Here is a 23106-nt window from a genome sequence, read left to right on the forward strand (position 1 = left end):
GACTAAAAATGCTATTATATCCATAGTTTTAAATTGAAATAAAGATATATTACAACATTGGAATGGTAAAAATAACGATCTTAATCATTTAAATTTAGAAATAACGACTTAATATATAATCCGATACAGACGAGATCTAAAGCTATGGTGAATGGAAGAATCAAGGTGAGGAATAGTCCTCTCCGGTAAGGTTTCTTAATCGTTTGTGAAAGATGTCTTAATTGTTTGTGTCTGCATTGCAGATAGAAAGAAATGAGTCTTTGTTGATTTTGTCAAAGTCTTTATTATTATTATTATTATTATTATTATTATTATTATTATTATTATTATTATTATTATTGTTATTATTAGTTGTAGATGATAAACTTAGTACTACTGTCAACGTCGTACGTAGACATTGTAGTCTAGGCCCGTCTCTCTGGCATTCGCAAAAATCAGGAAAAAAAGAAAAAAAACAAGTACTACTCCCATTGTGCCAATTTATGTAAATGTATTTAACTAGACACTAAGTTTAAAAAAAAAAAAAAAATTGTGGTCTAAAATAAATTATAAATATTTTTATGATTATAAACTATTTCACTTGTTAGGAAAAATAAGAAGTTTAAAGTTGTAAATTGTTACTGAATATAAAGAAATATTTTTTTTTTTGCGACTAAAACCAAAAATGTATCAAATAAATTGGGATGAAGGTTGTAATTATTATTAGTTGATCAGTAATTATTAAAGTCTTACTAAAGTCTTTCAACTTAGTTCTATATATGGAAAGCTTTACTCAAACATTCTGTAACATATCCTCTAAAACCATGAAGCATAGGCAAGTTGCTCTGCATTTTTCTTTCTGTACCTATGTGCTAATCTTGACATTAGCCACCGCTCAAACCACCACTAACACCACCTCTCAACCCAACAATTACAACATAACCAAAGACCGCAATATCACGAAACCAGGATGCCCAAAACAGTGTGGAAATCTTACAGTTCCATACCCATTTGGGATTGGCATAGGATCTGGTTGTGCCTTAGACCCCGGGTTTGAGATCGACTGCAACACTTCAAATGGTTCTCCAAAACCCCTCATAGGGAACATTACTATCTACGAAATATCCGACACTGAAATGCGCATATCAAGTATTGTAGCTCGGAGGTGTTACTCACGCGAAGGACTACCTCAACTCCCTGATGATCCTGCATGGATGACTTTAGGAAAAACTACTCCTTACACTTTCTCAGCCCTTAACAAATTCTCTGTTGTTGGTTATGATGATGCTGCTGTAATGATCGGACTCAACTATGCTAATGGCTGTTTCTCTCTCTGTACTAGTTCAAGCGATATTATTTTTGAAGGAAGATGTATGGGAACTGGTTGCGGTCAAATAGAAATACCAAAGGGATTGAAATACTTTGATGCATCAATCCTAAGCATGGATAACCACACACAAGTTTGGTCTTTCAATCGATGTGGCTATGCGTTTCTTGGTGAGGCGAGTCGCTTCCAATTCAGGGGCGCTGAGGATCTTACTGATGATGATGTTAAGTTTACACAAAGGATTTTTAATAGTGTCCCGATCGTGCTAGATTGGGCCATTGGAAATCTTACTTGTCTTGAAGCACAGAACCGAACCGATTATGCTTGCCTGGAGAATAGCCAGTGTGTTAATTCCAACACAAGTCTTGGTGGTTATAGGTGCAGTTGTAACTCCGGATATGAAGGCAATCCATACATTAGTCCAGGCTGCCAAGGTAACTTGATTTCTTTATTTTGCTATTAGGATAATGGCATACTATAAGAAAAGTGTGAATTACATTGGGATTTTATTTCGCTGAAAAAAAACAAAGCGCCATTCTGTTTTGCATGTCAGATATTGATGAATGTATAGATTCAAATGCCAATTCGTGTGAACACATTTGCATAAACACGCTGGGGAGTTACAATTGTTCCTGTCCTGAAGGATACACCGGTGATGGCAAAAAGAATGGTCGTGGCTGTATGGCGCCGAGCTCGAACTCTGAGTTCCCATGGATCAAGTTTTCTGTTGGTAAGTTTCTCATAAATTGAACTTGTTTCTTCGTTACTAGTTGATGCTTATTGTAGAATTTACTTATAATTACTTTACAAGTAACCTAATTGTGTAAATATTGTTCTTCATACCATCAATACATAGAACTTAATCTTTTAAGTATTACACATGATGGAGTTAAAGATATCACTAATTTTTAAACACGCCAAACAAATCATTGTAAAAAAAAAAAAAAAGGTAAAAGGGAAACGAGAGAAACAGAGACATGCAAACTGATGCCACAGCTTAAATAACAAAATGTTTACTCCTTTCTGTAGTTTTTCGGTTTTCATCTAAAACCAACTTGAGTTTTCGGAACTAGAATAGTATTTCGTTTGTGATACATGCACCATGTATCATATATGAGGAATGGGGTAACTTTGCACCATATATATGTATGATAATTCTGATCTAATCTTCTACAGTCAGCTAGAAAGTTGAGTAGGATAACAAGGATCATAATTATCCATTATAAACATACTTGAGTGGAATTACATAAAAGTAAGCGCTTATCTAGTGAAATCACTACGTGAAAGTACAGCTTATAACTCTAAAAGTAGTATGTTTACAACTTGTCAATATGAGCCATAAGAATAGGAATCTTTTCTGTTATTACAATAAACAGAGGCCCTGTTTACTTACTGTTGAAAAAGTCATTGCTTAAAAAAACACAGAAGTGGTAAATAAGTATATTTTATTAAAGTATAAAGAATTCACATCATTTCTCTCTGATTATGGCTCCCCTTAAAAGCACAGTCCGGTGCACCAAGCTCTCGCTAATGCGCGGGGTTCGGAGAAGGGCCAGACCACAAGGATTTATTGTAAACAGTCGTACCTTGCATTTCTGTGAGAGGTTATTTTCACGGCACGAACCCCTGACCTTTTGGTCACATGGCAGCAACTTTACCAGTTACGCCAAGGATCACCTTCAGGCTTCCCTCCTGATTATGAAGGCCCTTGATCCCTTTAAAATCCAGCTCTTTCTAATTCAAATGAGGAGGGGCTCAAATTTTGTTGTTATAAACACAGGTATGGGAGTTGGCTTTATATCCCTACTGGTTGGGACAATTTTGCTCTATTTCAGTATCAAGAGACGAAAACTCATTAAACTTAGGGAGAAGTTCTTCCAACAAAATGGTGGTTTACTCTTGAAACAACAAATCTCCTCTAAAAAGGGTTGCGTGGAAGCAGCCAAAATTTTTACAGTTGAGGATTTGAAGAAGGCGACGAACAACTATGCCAATGATAGAATTCTTGGTCGTGGTGGAAATGGAATTGTCTATAAAGGTATTTTGCCTGATAATCGCGTAGTTGCAATTAAAAAATTTAAGTTTGTGGACGAGGATCAAATTGAACAGTTCATCAATGAGGTGCTTATTCTTACTCAAGTCAACCACAGAAATGTAGTGAGACTCTTTGGCTGCTGTTTGGAAGCTGAGGTGCCTTTACTAGTTTATGAATATGTTTCTCATGGAACTCTTTATGAGCATATCCACAATCAAAATGGAGAGCCATGTATGTCTTTGCAAAATCGACTACGAATAGCTGCAGAGACAGCAAGTTCACTTGCTTACCTTCATTCATCTGCATCGATGCCAATAATTCATAGAGATGTCAAATCTACTAACTGTTGAAATGTCAAAATTTCAGATTCCCACATCGGTGGGTTAGCAATAGTTGGAGGATTTTCCCCCTATAAAAGAAGGCTTAATGTTTAGGATTTAAACACACCTCTCATTTGCCTTCTCATCTGTTTAAGACATTTGTATCTTCTCTCTTTAGTATTATTTCACTTGTATTTTTGGAGTGAAATAAAATATTGGTTGTGTCCGAGGAGTAGGCAAAATTAGCCGAACCTCGTAAATTCTGGTGTTCCCTTTATTGTTGCTTTATTGTCTTATTTATTATTTGGTGGCTGTCATAATTTTTGGTATAGTAGTTGTGACTTATTCACACTATATACATTTGACTTCCGCAACAATTGGTATCAGAGCCAAGGTACTGTCTAAGTATGCTCTGTGGTTGCAGCATAGTCTGATCTTCCACATCAGAAAAGATTTATCTTGGTAACTGAGTCAAGGTTCTGTCTGAGTATGCTCTGTAGTTGCAGCTTAGTCTGATCTTCTACATCAGAAAGGAAATAATCTTGATTTGTGTCGTCAGCTATTAAATAATATTTGTGTCAAATATGGGAGACAATAAACAAGAAGAATCTACATCAAGTGTCAACAATACGTCATCATTGGCATCTTCGCTTATGACAAGAATTGTGTCAAATGCGAAATTTGCGGTAGAAATTTTTGACGGGTCCGGACATTTTGGGATGTGGCAAGGCGAGGTTCTAGATGTCCTTTTTCAACAAGGGCTAGATCTGGCCATTGAAGAAAAGAAACCAGATGTTATTGGAGAAGAAGATTGGAGAATTATCAACCGTGTTGCTTGCGGTACCATTCGATCCTACCTTGCTAGAGAGCAGAAATATCCATACACAAAGGAAACTTCTGCAAGTAAATTATGGAAAGCACTGGAGGATAAATTTTTGAAGAAAAACAGTCAAAATAAATTGTACATGAAGAAGAGACTGTTTCACTTCACCTATGTTCCTGGTACCACGATGAATGAACATATCACCAGTTTCAATAAGTTGGTCACAGATTTGCAAAATATGGATACAACTTATGATGATGGTGACTTGGCCTTGATGTTGTTGGCGTCACTTCCTGATGAGTACGAGCACCTTGAAACTACTCTACTCCATGGAAATGACGAAATTTCTCTCAGAGAAGTTTGTTCGGCTTTGTACAGCTATGAACAAAGAAAGCGAGAAAAACAGAAGGGCGGAGAAGGAGAAGCACTGTTTGTAAGGGGTCGTCCTCAAAATCAAACGAGGACAAAGAAGGGAAGATCCAAGTCAAGATCCAGACCCAGCAAAGATGAATGTGCCTTTTGTCGAGAAAAAGGGCACTGGAAGAAAGACTGTCTGAAGTTGAAGAATAAGGCCAAATATAATAATGGAAAGGCCATTATGGATTCAAATGTAGCTGATTGTGATGATTCAGACTTCTCATTAGTTACAACAGAGTCATCAACATCATCAGACATATGGTTGATGGACTCGGCTTGTAGCCATCATATGTGTCCCAACAGGGACTGGTTTGTGGAATTTCAAGAAGGAGAATATGGAGTCATCCACACAGCGGATAACAGCCCTCTTACCTCATATGGCATTGGTTCAATACGATTAAGGAACCATGATGGAATGATCAGAACATTAACAGATGTTCGATATGTACCGGATTTGAAGAAGAATCTCATCTCTGTGGGAGCCCTGGAATCAAAAGGGTTCAAAATCATTGCAGAAAATGGAGTGATGAGAGTATGCTCCGGTGCACTAGTGGTAATGAAGGCTAATCGGAAGAATAATAATATGTACCGCTATCGTGGCAGTACAGTTATTGGGACAGCGACAGTGACATCCAGTGACGACAAAGAGGCAGAAGCAACCAAGCTATGGCACATGCGCTTGGGACATGCTGGAGGAAAATCCTTGAAAACTCTATCAGATCAAGGATTGTTAAAAGGAGTAAAGGCTTGCAACTTGGAGTTTTGTGAGCATTGTGTTAAAGGGAAACAGACAAGGGTTAAATTTGGTACAGCGATCCATAATACTAAAGGCATTTTGGATTATGTACACTCTGATGTTTGGGGTCCTTCCAAAACACCTTCATTGGGTGGGAAGCACTATTTTGTAACCTTTGTTGATGATTTTTCCCGAAGAGTATGGGTGTATACAATGAAGAGCAAAGATGAAGTGTTGGGAATTTTTCTCAAATGGAAGACGATGGTGGAGAATCAAACAGGCAAGAGGATCAAGTGTATTCGCACAGACAATGGAGGTGAATACAAAAATGATCATTTCAATAAGGTCTGTGAAAATGATGGCATCGTCCGACACTTCACTGTTAGACATACACCACAACAAAATGGAGTGGCAGAACGTATGAACCGGACCTTGCTGGAGAAGGTACGGTGTATGTTGTCCAATGCTGGCTTGGGCAAAGAATTTTGGGCTGAGGCAATTACATATGCATGCCACCTCATTAATCGTCTACCATCTGCTGCTATTGATGGCAAGACACCATTTGAAAAATGGTATGGAAAACCTGCTGTAGATTATAACTCTTTGCACGTGTTTGGCTCAACTGCATATTATCATGTGACAGAGTCAAAATTGGATCCAAGGGCAAAGAAGGCTATTTTTATGGGAATTACTTCTGGAGTCAAAGGATATCGCTTATGGTGTCCTATGACAAAGAAAGTAATATTCAGCAGAGATGTTACCTTTGATGAATCTGCTATGGTAAATAAGGTAACAGAAGACACCAAACAAAATAAAGGTGCTTCTAAGCAGGTGGAGTTTGAGGGAAAATTTATTTTTCCTACACAAGAAGCAGAGGAGGAAACAAATGAAGATTACCCTCTGGAAGGAGAGCCAGTAGAGGAGATTCCAACTCAGGAACCTCAACAACAACTTGAATCAATAGCAACCAGCAGGCCAAAAAGAACAATAACGAAACCTGTTCGTCTCATAGAGACAGTTGCTTGTGCAACCTCAATTGTAGCTGATGATGTTCCTACCACTTATAAAGATGCTGTCCAAAGTTCAGAAGAAGATAAGTGGAGGATTGCCATGAATGATGAAATACAGTCCCTTCATCAGAATCATACATGGAGATTGGCCAATCTCCCGAAGGGAAAGAAAGCAATTGGGTGCAAATGGGTATTTGCAAAGAAAGAAGGATTTCCTAACCAAGTAAATGTTCGCTACAAAGCAAGATTGGTGGCCAAAGGATATGCTCAAAAGGAGGGAATTGATTACAATGAAGTGTTTTCTCCAGTTGTAAAACATTCCTCCATTAGAATTATGTTGGCTTTGGTAGCACAATTGGATTTGGAACTAGTTCAGATGGATGTAAAAACTGCGTTTTTACATGGAAACTTGGAGGAGGAAATCTACATGACTCAGCCAGAAGGATTCAAAGTTGCTGGAAAAGAAAATATGGTGTGCAAACTTGAAAAATCGTTGTACGGATTGAAACAATCTTCTAGACAATGGTACAAGCGATTTGACGAGTTTATGTTGCGGCAAGGGTACAAGAGAAGCAAATACGATCATTGTGTGTATTTGCACAAGCTTAAAGATGGTTCCTTTGTATATCTTCTCCTATATGTTGATGATATGTTGATAGCTTCCAAGAATTCGGAAGAAATTGATAAGTTGAAGATTCAACTGAAGAAGGAGTTCGAGATGAAGGATCTGGGTGAGGCAAAGAAAATTCTTGGCATGGAGATAATTAGAGATAGACGTTCAAAGAAACTCTGTTTATCTCAGAAAGAATATTTGAAGAGAGTACTACAACGTTTTGGCATAGATGACAAGACTAAGCCAGTTAGTACTCCACTTGCTCCCCATTTTAAGCTAAGTACTACTATGTCGCCAATGGATGAAGCTGAACGAGAGTATATGTCAAAGGTACCATACGCAAATGCTGTTGGTAGCTTGATGTATGCAATGGTTTGCACAAGGCCTGACATTTCACAAGCTGTTGGAGTTATTAGCAGATATATGCACAATCCAGGGAAGGAGCATTGGCAAGCTGTGAAGTGGATTCTACGGTATATTCATAATACTGTAGATGTCGGGTTAGTTTTTGAGCAGGAAGACAATCAGTTTGTAGTTGGATATTGTGACTCAGATTTTGCGGGTGATATGGACAAACGAAGATCAACTACTGGTTATGTGTTTACTTTTGCAAAGGCACCAGTTAGTTGGAAGTCTACTTTGCAGTCAACAGTTGCTTTGTCTACAACAGAGGCAGAGTACATGGCTATTACAGATGCTGTGAAAGAGGCAATTTGGCTTCAAGGATTGCTAAAGGAGCTTGGTGTTGAACAAAAAGGTATCACAATTTTTTGTGATAGTCAAAGTGCTATTCAATTAGCGAAGAACCAAGTTTATCATGCAAGGACGAAGCACATTGATGTTCGGTATCATTTCGTACGAGAAATCATAGAAGAAGGTGGAGTCACGGTGAAGAAAATTCATACTACAGAGAATCCTGCTGATATGCTGACAAAGGTGGTGACTGCGGTCAAGTTTCAACATTGTTTGGATTTGATCAACATTGTTGAACACTGAAGATTGAAGATGAAGACACAACCAAAATTTGTTATAGAGAGAAAATTGAAGACGTGGAATTTTTGCCAAGGTGGAGATTTGTTGAAATGTCAAAATTTCAGATTCCCACATCGGTGGGTTAGCAATAGTTGGGGGGATTTTCCCTCTATAAAAGAAGGCTTAATGTTTAGGATTTAAACACACCTCTCATTTGCCTTCTCATCTGTTTAAGACATTTGTATCTTCTCTCTTTAGTATTATTTCACTTGTATTTTTGGAGTGAAATAAAATATTGGTTGTGTCCGAGGAGTAGGCAAAATTAGCCGAACCTCGTAAATTCTGGTGTTCCCTTTATTGTTGCTTAATTGTCTTATTTATTATTTGGTGGCTGTCATAATTTTTGGTATAGTAGTTGTGACTTATTCACACTATATTCATTTGGCTTCCGCAACACTAACATATTATTGGACGATGTTTACATAGCAAAAGTGGCAGATTTTGGAGCTTCAAGATTAGTACCTCTTGACCAAACACATGTTGCTACATTGGTTCAAGGAACATTAGGGTACTTAGATCCTGAATATTTTCGCACAGGTCAATTGACAGAAAAAAGTGACGTTTATAGTTTCGGAGTAGTTCTTGCAGAACTTTTGACAGGGATATTACCTATTTCGAGGGATAAAAGTAACCAGGACAAAAATTTGGCAGAGTATTTTGTTTTGTCCATGAACAAGAATAGCTTATTTCACATTCTTGATCGCAGAGTAGTAAAAGAAGGAAATCTTGAGCAACTTCAGAAAATTGGTGAGCTTGTTAAGAGTTGCCTTCACTTGCATGGAGAGGACAGGCCAACTATGAAGGAAGTGGCAATGGAACTTGAGAGTTTAAGAAAGTTCACCAAAAATAACCCTTGGCCTACAGAAAATGGACATGAAAAGAGTGAAGATGAATTATCATATCTTTATGCAATTCCAATTGACTCTAACAGAGGTTTCGACAACTTCTCTGGACAATATCCCAACTCCTACACAAATAGCAGCATTTTTTCTGGACAATATAGTTCGGATAGTTCTTCTTTGCTATATAATACAAATATCTCTCGGTGATCCTGAACAGAAGGTTAATATGATGATTGATGAAGATTTTCTGCGTTTTTAAGTCCTTTTTGCGTGTATTTCTTTCATATATTGAATGTTCTGATGTAGTCTATTGGCTTTGGAATTTGTCATCAATTTCTCATTGTATTAGTGATAAGAGATGGGAGTTAGTAGATGTTCGCTCTAATTGTAAATAGTCCAGACATTTGTAAGAAAGTTTTCCTCATTGTATTAGTGATCAAGGCTTGGGCTAGACTGCTAGTGCTAGCAACTACATCTGATCTAGTCATTCACATATCCGCATGCTAGTTGATGGGTCTCATTTGGCCTAATATTTTACTTACATGCGCAGTATAATTTTTCGACCACCCTTACCATAGTATAGCTTCACCCATGTTTGACGGCATTACAGCCGAAAATTTTACTAATATACATCTAAATAATATGAAAAAGTTGTATGGATAATATAAATTGACACCACTTAGCTAATAGGGATTCCTAGTCCATTGGTCAAGCGCTTGCCTAACAGCAGATCAGGCGTGTGCTTCGAACCTTAGCACTGATACGTGGTTCTTGCAGAACTTTGGAGGCTCTTTTCTTATTTAAAAAAAAAAAAAAAAAAAATTGTTGTGCATAATTGAACCCCTGACATCCTCTTGGACTGGATACGACTAAATCAATGGGCCAAAAGTCACTATACGTCTTTGAAATTTTTTGAGCCTTTATTGTTAAAAAAAGAAAAAAAGAAAAAAAAAGACGTTCTACAAACTTTAAGGGCATCATTTAATACATGTCAAGCTTTCAAAAATTATTTGAAGTTTAGTCAAATTTGACAAACTTTAGACTGCTCCTCCTCCTTCGTCGTTTTCAGAATGCTGAATCTGAAGTCTTGAATTGCCAAAGTCCAACTTCAGACCTGAAAATCTGAAGTTTGAACTACCAAAAGCAAACTTCAGACCTTAGTTAAGCTCCTACAATTCAATCTTAAGTCCTAAAAGCGGCTTTTGTGCAGTGGCCCCAATTTTAAATTAGTCTCAACAACATACCAACAAGCAGAGGAGATGAGATCAGCGCCAGAAGGAGAGGACGAAAAAACAAATATTTGTGGGAAATGAATCGAGATAAGTCTATCTCGATAATTTCTTTAGCTTAAACGACTCACGCATGCTTCTCATGAAACTCAGAGGCGGATCCGGGATTCGATAATTGTGGGTGCCACTATTTTTAATACAAATCTACTACTATCGAAGGAGATTAAATTAGGGTATACATTTTGTCTGTTAAACCCATATTGATTTAGTTCGGTTCGGTTCGATCTATTTTAAAATAATTCAATTTAATTTACCAGATTTTAGGTGCATATAAATACACTTATTTAATCTACATAGAGCTAGATTAATATTATATTTATCTATGTCATCACTTAAAAAAAAATTGTATAGTAAGGAAAATATAATATTGGATGAATAAAATAACAACAGCAATAATAAATTCAGTATAACCCCACAAGGGGAGGATTAGCGTGTACGCAACCTTACTCTTACCTTGTAAGGTTCTTTCCAATAGACCTTCAATTCAATATTTCAAAATAATGTTTTGCTCTAAAAAATAAATGAATACGTACACAAAACTATTAAAAAAAGAGAGTAGATTTTAGAAGAGAACAAATATAAAAGAAAAGAGTAGATAAAATACAAAAATGAGCAAAAAGTAAGTAGTTCAGAAGAAGCTCAACCGTGGCACCCACAATAAATTTGTGACTTTGGGGTGCCACTCTTTTCATATTTACAGTTTTTTGAGTTAAACATCAGTACATAAATAAAATTTTATCCGAGCGACCGGGTACCGTATCACTCCTAATCGCCACCGTATCACTCCTAATCGCCTACCCCTAAGCCAACTGCTAGAGATATAACTATCATCATGTGTTTTAAACATATCAGAGAGAAATGCTCAATTATGGTAAACACAGAGGGTTGAATCTGCTCAGCTATATGTTCAAATGATTATTTTAGACCAACGACCAGACATAAAGGGCTATTCTTGTCATTTACCGAATAAACTACTTCCTCTGTTCTGGTTTATGTGAATCTATTTTCGTTTTGGTCTGTTTCAAAAAGAATGAACCCTTTCTAAATTTGGAAAAAATTTAGTTTAAACTTACAATTCTACCATTGATGAGAAGCTTTTATAACCACACAAATACTCTGGGCCCCTTTTTGACTTGTGTAGGACCACAAATTCCAAAAATCTTCATTTTTTCTTAAACTCTGTACCTACTGAAATATGTTCACGTAAATTGGAACGTAAGGAGTATTTGCTACTTAATGCTACTATTAAGTATCAAACTGTCACCCATTACTTGTAGTCAACCTTCTATATTAATTTCTTCTAAATATCTAATTAAGTTTCTATGATCGAGCAACTTGAACAACCATGTCTATTTTTCTTTTCCTTATTTCTTGCTGTTAAATTCATGATAATCATCCTCGCGCAACCTGATTTACGGTACGTTTTTGGACTTTGGTATCTACGCTCAAAATAGTGCACTATAAACCAGAGCAATCTTCAATATTCTGTAATTTTTCTCGAGTACTCAAAAGACAAACATGATCCAGCTCGATGTAAATAGGTCTTAGCAAAAATTCACTTGGATCACTTACGATACTACTTTGTGCTAATATTTGCATGATATTGTGATGACCCAAAAGGTTATCATTTGTTTTAAAAGTAAATTCTGCGTTCCGAGGCCTTAAAAAAAACCTCTTTCAGCATCACCACGATTTGCGTGCGCAGTCCGGGCGCGTAGCCGAAAAGCCATTATCTGAAAATCTGTGAAAAATGATAAATTTTGACTATAAAATGAGTTAAGTTGACTTCGGTCAACATTTTGGGTAAATGGACTCAGACTCGTGATTTGACGGTCTCGGAGGGCCCGTAGGAAAATATGGGACTTGGGCGTATGCCCGGAATCGAATTCCGAGGTCCCAAGCCCGAGAAATAAATTTTTAAAGAAAATTATTTTCTGAAATTATTTATGAGATTTGGAAATGAAATGTGTTTAAAACTTGATGGTATCGGGCCGTATTTTGGTTCTGGCGCCCGGTACAAGTCTTATATGTGATTTAAGATAATTCGATGAAATTTGGTAAGAAACGGACTTGAAACAACGTGAATCGGATCGTTTTTGAAAAAATTGGAAACTTGAAGTTCTTAAGAAGATTTCATGATTTTGATGCTAAATTCATAGTTGTTGATGTTATTTTAGTGATTTGAATGCACAAGCGAGTTCGTATGATGTTTTTAGGTTGTTGTGCATGTTTTGTTTGGAGCCGCGAGGACTCAGGGTGAGTTTTGGATAGGTCATGGGGTGGATTTTGGATTTGGTGAATTTGCAGACTTTCAGCTGTTGCATCACAAGCCTGCAGGCTTCGCATTTGCGAAGCCTGGCTCGCAAATGCGGGAGGCATGTCGCAAATGTGAAAGAAGTCCAGGCCAGCCTACCTTGCAATTGCGAGGATTCTATCGCAAATGCGATACACCCCCTTTTAACTAGTCGTCGCAAATGCGACGCACCCTTCGCATTTCCCACCTCGCAAATGCGAGAACCCCTTCACAAATGCGAACATAGCAGAGGTCGAGGTTCGCAATTGCGAACCCTGATTGCAATTCCCATATTTGCAACCTGCAATTTTTATACTTAGCCAAAAATCTCTCATTTTTCACACTCTTTCAAAACTAAAACACTCTTGGGCGATTTTTCAAAGACAACTGTTCTTCCAAATCAATTGTAAGTCAATTTTAACTCGTTTTCTTCAATCATTAACATCTTTTTACATGATTTCAACTCAAAATCAATGATTTTCATGGGGAAAATTGGGTGTTTTGGGTAGAACCTAGGTTTTTCAAAAATTGGAAATTTGGACCTCGATTTGAGGTCCGATTTCAAAACAAATTATATATTTGGGTTCGTGGGGGAATGGGTGATCGGGTTTTTGACCAGGTAAGCCCGGGGGCGATTTTTGACTTTTTGGGTACAACTTTGGAAAACTCATTTTCATGCATTGAAGTTGATTCATTTAGCATTTATTGATATAATTAAGTGACTTGTGGCTAGATACGAGTAAATTGGTGGTGGAATCAAGAGGTAAAGCGATAGTTGAGACGTGAATTGTGTTCGTGGCATCGAGGTAAGTGTTTGGTCTAACCTTAGCTTGAGGTATTAGGAGTCGAGTCCTATTTGCTATGTGTTATTTGTCGAGTACGACGTATAGGCATGGTGACGAGTATCTATACGTTGGCGTCAAGTATGTCTGTGAGTTTTATCTTGTGATTATTATGGCTTCGTTGTATTATCCATGCTTTGATGATGATTTCTATTGTTGGGCAAAGTTTGTGAAAATAATTGTGACATTTGAACAATAAGAAGCGTTGGCTCGAGTTGTACAATGAAATGTAAAAGTATAAGTGAAAATTGAATCTTTTAGAGAATTGGTTTAAAGTTGTGAAGTGAGTTATGAAGTAAAAGTGAAAAAAAGAAGAGAATCACTATATTAATTCCTTTGTCGGGATATTGTTGTTTTTCATGTTACCTCCCTTGCCGGGATATTGTTGCTTTTGATGTTATCTCCCTTGCCGGGATGTTGATGTTTCTTTTGGTGTTGTTCCCTTGCCGGGACTTGATTGTTGAACTATTGTTTCCTTACCGGGATTCTTATTGTAGTTTCATTTATTCCGTTGCCCTATTGTTTGGGATTGTTGTTTGGGTGAGGAAGAGTGTTAAAGCACGAAGGGCGATGTCGTGCTGCACGATGTACCATTCCGTGCCTATTATATGAGAGTAAAAGCACGAATGGTGATACCGTGCAATTTATGTTGATTTTTATGGTGATGACGAGAGTAAAAGCACAAAAGGTGATGTCGTGCACTTGTCCTTGATTTTCCTAATTCTTGCTGATAATTGAGTTATGTTGTCCTTTACGTTTACTTACTGATTTGCTGTTGTTACTTGATTTTATTTCGATGTTATAGATTCCCTTACCCTATTTGGCTTGCGATTTGTTGCTTGGGTGAGGAACAGTGTAAAGCACGAAGGGTGATGCCGTGTATTATTTTGGTGAGAGAATGTAAAGCACGAAGGGTGATGCCATGTATTGTTTTGGTGCGAGAGTGTAACAGCACGAAGGGTGATGCCGTACACTTGTATTTGATTTCCTGATTTTTATTGATAATTGAGTTACAGTTTCTCTATATTTAATTGTTGGTTTCCTGTTGATACTGTTGTACCCCACAACATGATTTCCCCTTCCTATTTTCAATTGAACTGTGGTGATCCTCATATTTATTTGTGGTTCTTCTGTTATTATTCGATGTTTCCCCGCAACATGTTTCCCCCTCCCATACTTGAATGTATAATATTGTTCTTCTTTTCCGCTGTATATAGTTAAACTACACAGGTTTATTTGGTAGTCTAGTCCTAGCATCGCCGAGGTTAGGCAAGGCACTTACCAGCACATGAGGTCGGTTGTACTGATACTACACTCTGCATCTTTTGTGCAGACCCCAGTATTGTAGACTTTGGACCATAGTGAGATTGCCGTTTCTGGTTCATCAAGCGACCCGAGGTAGTCCTGCAGGCATCCGCAGGCCTTGACGTCTCCTTCTATCTATTATTCCTGTTTCTTTCATGTATTTCGAGAGACAGTGTTGTATTTATTTCCTTCAAACCTTGTTTATAGTACTCTTAGGCCGTCTGTGAAGCTGTGACTCCAGTTCTAGGTAGTCTTGTTTAAACAGTTGTATTGGTTATACTCAGTAATTTTATTATTTTTCTTCCGCTTGATATAAATTCTGTTGTCTTTAAGTTATTGCTCATAATTTCTTGTAAAGCATTAAAATGGTAAAAAGGTAATTTGTTCAAACAGTCGGCTTGTCTAGCTCACACTAGTAGGCAACATTACGACTCCCGAGGATGGGAAATCTGGGTCGTGACAAGTTGGTATCAGAGCTCTTGGTTACATGGGTCTCACAGTTCACAGACAAGCTTAGTAGAGTCTGAGGGATCGGTATGGAGACGTCTGTATTTATCCCTCAGAGGCTACAGAGTTAGGAAAAACTTCACATTTATTCCTTCATGTCGTGCAGTTTGGTTTCTCAATGCTAATTGAATTTCTACTCTATTCTTTCACAGATGGCGAGAACACACGCTTCCTCATCCACTGACCAATAGCCCGAGCCCCCAGCAGCAGCTCCCACGAGGGGCAGAGGGCGAGGACGAGGTAAGTACAGAGCTCAGCCTAGAGCAGTGGCACTAGTGGCGGAGCCTCAGGTTGACTTTGATGATGAGCTTCCAGCCTCGGCAGTTTCGGTGGGCCTAGATCAGGTCCCAGAGGGGTTTATTGCTACCCCAGTACTTCAGGATGCTCTGGTCTGCCTAGTGGACCTTATGGAGAGTGTCACCCAAATAGACTTACTTCCTGTAGCACCAACCGTTTCTCAGGCTGGAGGAGGAGCCTAGACTCCTACTACTCGCACTCCATAGCAGGTAGCTCCCCAATTCCAGACTCCAGCAGTTCAGCCAGTTGGAGTAGCTCAGCCGGGTGTGGTAGCTCAGACCGGTGATGGAGCATCTATATCTGCCGATGCTTTGTGGAGGTTGGACAGGTTCACCAAGCTCTTTACTACTACTTTCAGCAGTGCATCTTCTGAGGATTCCCAAGATTATCTAGATAGCTGTCACAAGATTCTCAGGAACATGGGGATAGTTGAGACCAATGGGGTCGATTTTGCTACTTTTCGCTTATCTGGATCCGCCAAGACTTGGTGGAGAGATTATTATTTGGCTAGACTAGCCGGATCACCAGCTTTGACTTGGGACAAGTTTACTCAGCTATTTCTGGAGAAGTTTCTCCCTATCACTCAGAAAGAGGCCTATCGGAGGCAGTTTGAGCGTCTCCAGTTGGATTCTATGACTGTTACCCAGTATAAGACCAGATTCATCGAATTGGCTCATCATGCTCTTATCATACTTCCCACCGAGAGAGAGAGAGGGTGAGGAGGTTCATTGAGGGACTTATCCAGCCTATTCGACTCCAGATGGCCAAGGAGACTGGGAGTGATATTTCTTTCCAGGAGGCGGCCAATGTGGCCCGGAGAGTTGAGATGGTTCTATCGCAGGGAGGTGGTCAGGGGTCTGACAAGAGGCCTTGTCATTCAGGCCGATTCAGTGGTACTTCTTCTGGAGGCACAGATTCGTATGGTAGAGGCCATCCTCCTAGGCCTTTTCAGTCAGCACTTGAGGTTTCTCACGGTGCTTCAGGTGGTCGTGGCTCCCATATACAGTATATTGATTAGCAGTCCTACAGTGCACCACCAGCTCCTATCGGTGCACCGCTGCTTCAAAGTTTTCGGGGTGGTCATTCGGGTCGTCAAGGTTAGCAGTCTCAACAGCCGAGGGCTTGTTACACTTGTGGTAATATGGGTCACGTTGCTAGGTTTTTCCCTGGAGCATCGAGTAGCTCTCAACATCAAGGTTCTCGTGCCATGATTCAGGCACCGAGTGTTCCACAACCTGCCCAGCCATCTAAAGGTGGAGGTAGAGGTATTAGAGGTGGAGCTCAGGCCACTAGAGGTGGAGGCCAGCCAGTAGCAGGCCGTCCCAGAGATGTAGTTCAAGGTGGTGGGGCCCAGCCCTAATGCTATGCCTTTCCAGCCAGGCCCGAGGCTAAGGCTTTCGATGCGGTTATCACAGGTGCTGTTCTGGTTTGTAGCAAAGATGCTTCAATTTTATTTGATATGTGATCTACGTACTCCTATGTGCCATCTTATTTTGCACCGTATCTGGTCATGCCTAGTAATTCTTTGAGTGCTCTTGTTTATGTGTCTATACCGGTGGGTGATTCTATTGTGGTAGATCGAGTCAATCGTTCGTGTGTAGTTGTGATTGGTGGTCTTAAGACTCGTGTAGATTTTCTTCTTCTGGACGTGGTTGATTTTGATATCATATTGGGGATGGACCGGTTATCACCATACCACGCTATCTTGGATTGTCATGCCAAGATTGTGACCTTAGCCTTGCCGGGTTTACCTCGTTTAGAGTGGAGAGGGACTCCTGGTCATTCTTCCCGTAGTGTTATCTCATATATGAAGGCTCGGCGTATGGTCGAGAAGGGGTGTTTGGCCTATTTGGCCTATGTCCGTGATTCTATTGATGAGGTTCCTTCTATTGATTCTATGCCCGTTATTCGTGAGTTTCCTGAGGTATTCCCTTCAGACCTGCCGGGTATGCCACCCAACAGAGATATTGACTTTTGCATTGATTTGGCTCCGAGCACTCATCCCATTTATATCCCGCCGTATCGTATGGCCCCACCTAAGTTAAAAGAATTGAAGGAGCAGTTGCAAGACTTACTTGAAAAAGGTTTCATTAGAGCTAGTTTTTGATTAAGAAGAAGGACGAATCGATGAGAATGTGTATTGATTAACGGTAGCTGAACAAGGTTACAATCAAGAATAAGAATCTATTGCCGAGGATTGATGATTTGTTTGATCAGCTTCAGGGTGCCAAGGTCTTCTTGAAGATCGATTTGAGATTTGGCTACCATCAGTTGAGGATTAGGGCATCCGATGTCCCTAAGACAGCTTTCCGCACTAGGTACATGCATTATGAGTTCTTGGTGATGTCATTCGGGTTGACAATTGCCCTAGCAGATTTCATGGAGTTGATGAACCGAGTGTTCAGGCCTTACTTGGATTTGTTCGTGATAGTATTCATTGATGATATTTTGATCTATTCTCGTAGCCGGGAGGAGCACGAGCAGCATCTTAGAGTTGTTCTTCAGACTTTGAGGTATAGTCAGTTGTATGCCAAGTTTTCGAAATGTGAGTTCTAGTTGAGTTCAATTGCATTCCTGGGTCATGTTGTATCCGCAGAGGGTATTCAGGTTGATCCGAAGAAGATCGAGGCAGTCAAGAACTGGCCTAGACCAGCATCAGCTATAGAGATTCGGAGTTTCTTAGGATTGGCAGGCTACTATCATCGGTTTGTGGAGGGGTTTTCATCTATCGCAGTCCCAATGACCAGGTTGACCCAGAAGGGTGCCCAGTTTAGATGGTCGGACGAGTGTGAGGCGAGCTTTCAGAAGCTCAAGATAGCTCTGACTACGACACCAGTGTTGGTTTTGCCCATAGGTTCATGGCCTTATACAGTTTATTGTGATGCATCTCGTATTGGACTTGGTGCGGTGTTGATGTAGGATGGCAAGGTCATTACCTATGCTTCGCGGTAGTTGAAGATCCATGAGAAGAACTATCCGGTTCATTATTTGGAGTTAGCAGTCATTGTTCACGCGTTAAAGATTTGGAGGCATTATCTGTATGGTGTGGCATGTGAGGTGTTCACGGATCACAAGAGTCTACAGTATTTGTTCAAGCAAAAGGAGTTGAATTTGAGAAAGAGAAGGTGGTTGGAGTTGTTGAAAGACTATGATATCACCATCTTATATCATCCGGGAAAGGCCAATATGGTGGCCGATGCTTTGATAGGAAGTCAGCCAGTATGGGTAGTCTCACTTATATTCCGGTCGGTGAGAGACCGCTTGCTTTGGATGTTCAGGCTTTGGCCAATCAGGTCATGATGTTGGAAGTTTTTGAGCCCAGCCGTGTGTTATCTTGCACAGTCGCTCGTTCTTCATTATTGGAGCGTATCCGAGATCGGCAGTATGATGATCCCCATTTGTGTGTCCTTAGAGACACAGTGCAGCGCGGAGGTGCCACACAAGTTACCTTAGGAGATGATGGAGTTTTGAGGTTGCAGGGCCGCGTTTGTGTACCTAATATGGATGGGCTTCGAGAGTTGATTTTAGAGGAGGCCCATAGTTCCTGGTACTCTATTCATCCAGGCGCCACTAAGATGTATCAGGATTTGTGGCAACATTATTGGTGGTGAAGAATGAAGAAGGATATCGTTGTGTATGTGGCTCGGTGTTTGAATTGTCAGCAGGTTAAGTACGAGCATCAGAGGCCCGGTGGTTCTTTTCAGAAGATTGATATTCTTGAGTGGAAGTGGGAGCATATCACTATGGACTTCGTTGTTGGACTCCCAGGGATTTAGAGTAAGTTCGATGTAGTGTGGGTTATTGTTGATAGGCTGACCAAGTGAGCACATTTCATTCCCGTGGCAGTCTCATAGTCTTCCGAGAGGTTAGCTGATATCTATATCCGGGAGATTGTTCATCTTCATGGTATGCCCGTGTCTATCATTTCGGACCAAGGTATGCAGTTTACCTCACATTTCTGGAGAGCAGTTCAACGAGAGTTGGGCACACGGGTTGAGTTGAGCACAACGTTTCATCCTCAGACGGACGGGCAGTCCGAGCGAACTATTCAGATTTTGGAGGACATGCTCCGAGCTTGTGTCATTGATTTGGAGGCTCGTTGGATCAAGTTTTACCTTTAGTACAGTTTGCCTACAACAACAGATACCAGTCGAGTATCCAGATGGACCCTTATGAGGCTTTGTATGGTAGGTGGTGTTAGTCGCCGGTTGGGTGGTTTGAGCCAGGAGAGGCTTGGTTGTTGGATACGGATCTAGTGTAGGATGCCTTGGACAAGGTCAGGATTATTCGGGATAGGCTTCGTATAGCTCAGTCCAGGCAAAAGTGTTATTCCGGACGCAAGGTTCTTGATTTGGCATTCATGGTCGGTGAGCGGGTATTGCTTCGAGTGTCACCTATGAAGGGCGTGATGAAATTCGGGAAGAAGGGCAAGATTAGCCCTAGGTTCATTGGCCCGTTTGAGATTCTTGATCGAGTGGGAGAGGTGGCTTACAGACTTGCGTTACCGCCGAGCTTATCAGCCGTGCATCTAGTGTTTCATGTGTCCATGCATCAGAAATATTATGGCGATCCATCCCATGTGTTAGATTTCAGCACTATCTAGTTGGACAAGGACTTGTCTTATGAGGAGGAGCTGGTAGCTATTCTAGACCGATAGGTTCGTCAGTTGAGATCGTAGAGTTTTCCTTCTGATTCATGTTCAGTGGAGAGGTTAGCTTGCTGAGGCATCGACCTGGGAGTTCGAGTCCGATATGCAGAGCTGTTATCCCCATCTTTTTCCCGACTCAGGTATTTCCTGGTTTTGTCCATTCGAGGACGAATGATTGTTTTAAAGGTGGAGAATGTGATGACCCAAAAGGTCATCACTTGTTTTAAAAGTAAATTCTGTGTTCCGAGGCCTTAAAAAAACCTCTTTCAACATCACCTCAATTTGCGTGTGCAGTCCGGATGCGTAGCCGGAAACCAATATGTGAAAATCTGTGAAAAATGATAAATTTTGACTATAAAATGAATTAAGTTGACTTCGGTAATATTTTGGGTAAACGGACCCGGACCCGTGATTTGACGATACCGGAGGGTCCATAGGAAAATATGGGACTTGGGCGTATGCCCGGAATCGAATTCCGAGGTCCCAAGACCGAGAAATGAATTTTTAAAGAAAATTATTTTCAGAAATTATTTATGAGATTTAGAAATGAAATGTGTTTAAAACTTGATATTATTGGGCTGTATTTTGGTTCTGGCACCCGGTACAGGTCTTATATGTGATTTAAGATAAGTCTGTGAAATTTGGTAAGAAACGGACTTGAAACGACGTGAATCAGATCGTTTTTGAGAAAATTGGAAATTTAAAGTTCTTAAGAAGATTTCATGATTTTGATGCTAAATTTATAGTTGTTGATGTTATTTTAGTGATTTGAATGCACGAGCGAGTCCATATGATGTTTTTAGGTTGGTGTGCATGTTTGGTTTGGAGCCTCGAGGGCTCGGGTGAATTTTGGATAGGTCACGGGTGGATTTTGGACTTGGTGAATTGCAGACTTTTAGCTGTTGCATTGCAGGCTTGCAGGCTTCGCATTTGTGAAGCCTGGCTCGCAAATGCGAGATTGTAAATGCGAGAGGCATTTCGAAAATGCGAAAGAAGCCCAGACCAGCCTACCTCGCAATTGCGAGGTTCTATCGCAAATGTGATACTACCCCTTTTAGCCAGTCGTCGCAAATGTGATGCATCCTTCTCATTTAACACCTCGCAAATGCGAGAACCCCTTCGCAAATGCGAACATAGCAGAGGTCGGGGTTCGCAATTGCGAACCCTGGTCGCAATTCCCATATCTGCAACCTACAATTTTTATACTTAGCCGAAAATCTTCCATTTTTCACACTTTTTTAAAACAAAAACACTCTTGGGCGATTTTTCAAAGACGACTCTTCTTCCAAATCGATTGTAAGTCAATTTTAACTCGTTTTCTTCAATCATTAACATCTTTTCATATGATTTCAACTCAAAATCAATGATTTTCATGTGGGAAATTGGGTGTTTTTTGTAGAGCCTAGGTTTTTCAAAAATTGAGGATTTGGACCTCGATTTGAGGTCCGATTTCAAAATAAATTATATATTTGGGTTCGTGGGGGAATGGGTGATCAGGTTCTGGTTCGAAACTCAGGTTTTGACCATGTGGGCCTGGGGGCAATTTTTGACTTTTTGGGTAAAACTTTGGAAAACTCATTTTCATGCATTGGAGTTGATTCTTTTAGCGTTTATTGATATAATTAAGTAACTTGTGGCTAGATACGAGTGAATTGGTGGTGGAATCAAGAGGTAAAGCGATAGTTGAGACGTGAATTGTGTTCGTGGCATCGAGGTAAGTATTTGGTCTAACCTTAGCTTGAGGGATTAGGAGTCGAGTCCTATTTGCTATGTGGTATTTGTCGAGTACGACGTATAGGCATGATTACGAGTATCTATACATTGGTGTCAAGCATGACCATGAGTCTTATATTGTGATTATTATGGCTTCGTTGTATTATTCATGCTTTGATGATGATTTCTATTGTTGGGCAAAGTTTGTGAAATTAATTGTGACATTTGAACATTGAGGAGCGTTGGCTCGAGTTGTACAATGAAACGTGAAAGTATAAGTGGAAATTGAATCTTTTAGAGCATTGGCTCAAAGTTGTGAAGTGAGTTATGAAGTAAAAGTGGAAAAGAGAAGAGAAACACTATATTAACTCCCTTGCCGGGATATTGTTTTTTTTCGTGTTACCTCCCTTGACGGGATATTGTTGCTTTTGATGTTATCTCCCTTGCCGAGACGTTGATGTTTCTTTTGGTGTTGTTCCCTTGCCGGGATTCTTATTGTACTTTCATTTATTCCCTTGCCCTATTGTTTGTGATTGTTGTTTGGGTGAGGAAGAGTGTTAAAGCACGAAGGGTGATGCCGTGTATGATTTGTGAGGAAAGAGTGTAAAGCACGAAGGGTGATGCCATGCTGCATGATGTACCATTCCATGCCTATTATATTGATTTTATGGTGAGGATGAGAGTAAAAACACGAAGGGTGCTGCCGTGCAGTTTATGTTGATTCTTATGGTGAGGACGAGAGTAAAAGCACAAAGGGTGATGTCGTGCACTTGTCCTTGATTTTCTTGATTCTTGCTGATAATTAAGTTATGTTGTCCTTTACGTTTACTTACTAATTTTCTGTTGTTACTTGATTTTATTTCGATGTTATAGATTTCCTTACCCTTGCCTTGTGATTTGTTGCTTGGGTGAGGAAGAGTGTAAAGAACAAAGAGTGATGCCTTGTATTATTTTGGTGAGAGAGTGTTAAATCACGAAAGGTGATGCCGTGTATTGTTTTGGTGAGAGAGTGTAAAAGCACGAAGGGTGATGCCGTGCACTTGTATTTGATTTCCTTATTTTTATTAATAATTGAGTT

At 39.8% G+C, this 23106-nt stretch overlaps 1 protein-coding gene across 1 annotated transcript; it reads left to right on the plus strand.

Moving 5' to 3' along the window:
* The first annotated feature begins 803 nt into the window (after positions 1–803).
* Positions 804–9341, plus strand: LOC104245868 (wall-associated receptor kinase 2-like). The gene is made up of 4 exons (XM_070152306.1): positions 804–1740; positions 1860–2036; positions 3087–3678; positions 8687–9341. The coding sequence occupies exons 1-4, from the start codon at positions 804–806 to the stop codon at positions 9339–9341; spliced, it is 2361 nt and encodes a 786-aa protein (XP_070008407.1).
* The last annotated feature ends 13765 nt before the right edge of the window (positions 9342–23106 follow it).

The sequence above is a fragment of the Nicotiana sylvestris genome, chromosome 7, assembly GCF_000393655.2.
Source record: "Nicotiana sylvestris chromosome 7, ASM39365v2, whole genome shotgun sequence".
Taxonomy (NCBI): domain Eukaryota; kingdom Viridiplantae; phylum Streptophyta; class Magnoliopsida; order Solanales; family Solanaceae; genus Nicotiana; species Nicotiana sylvestris.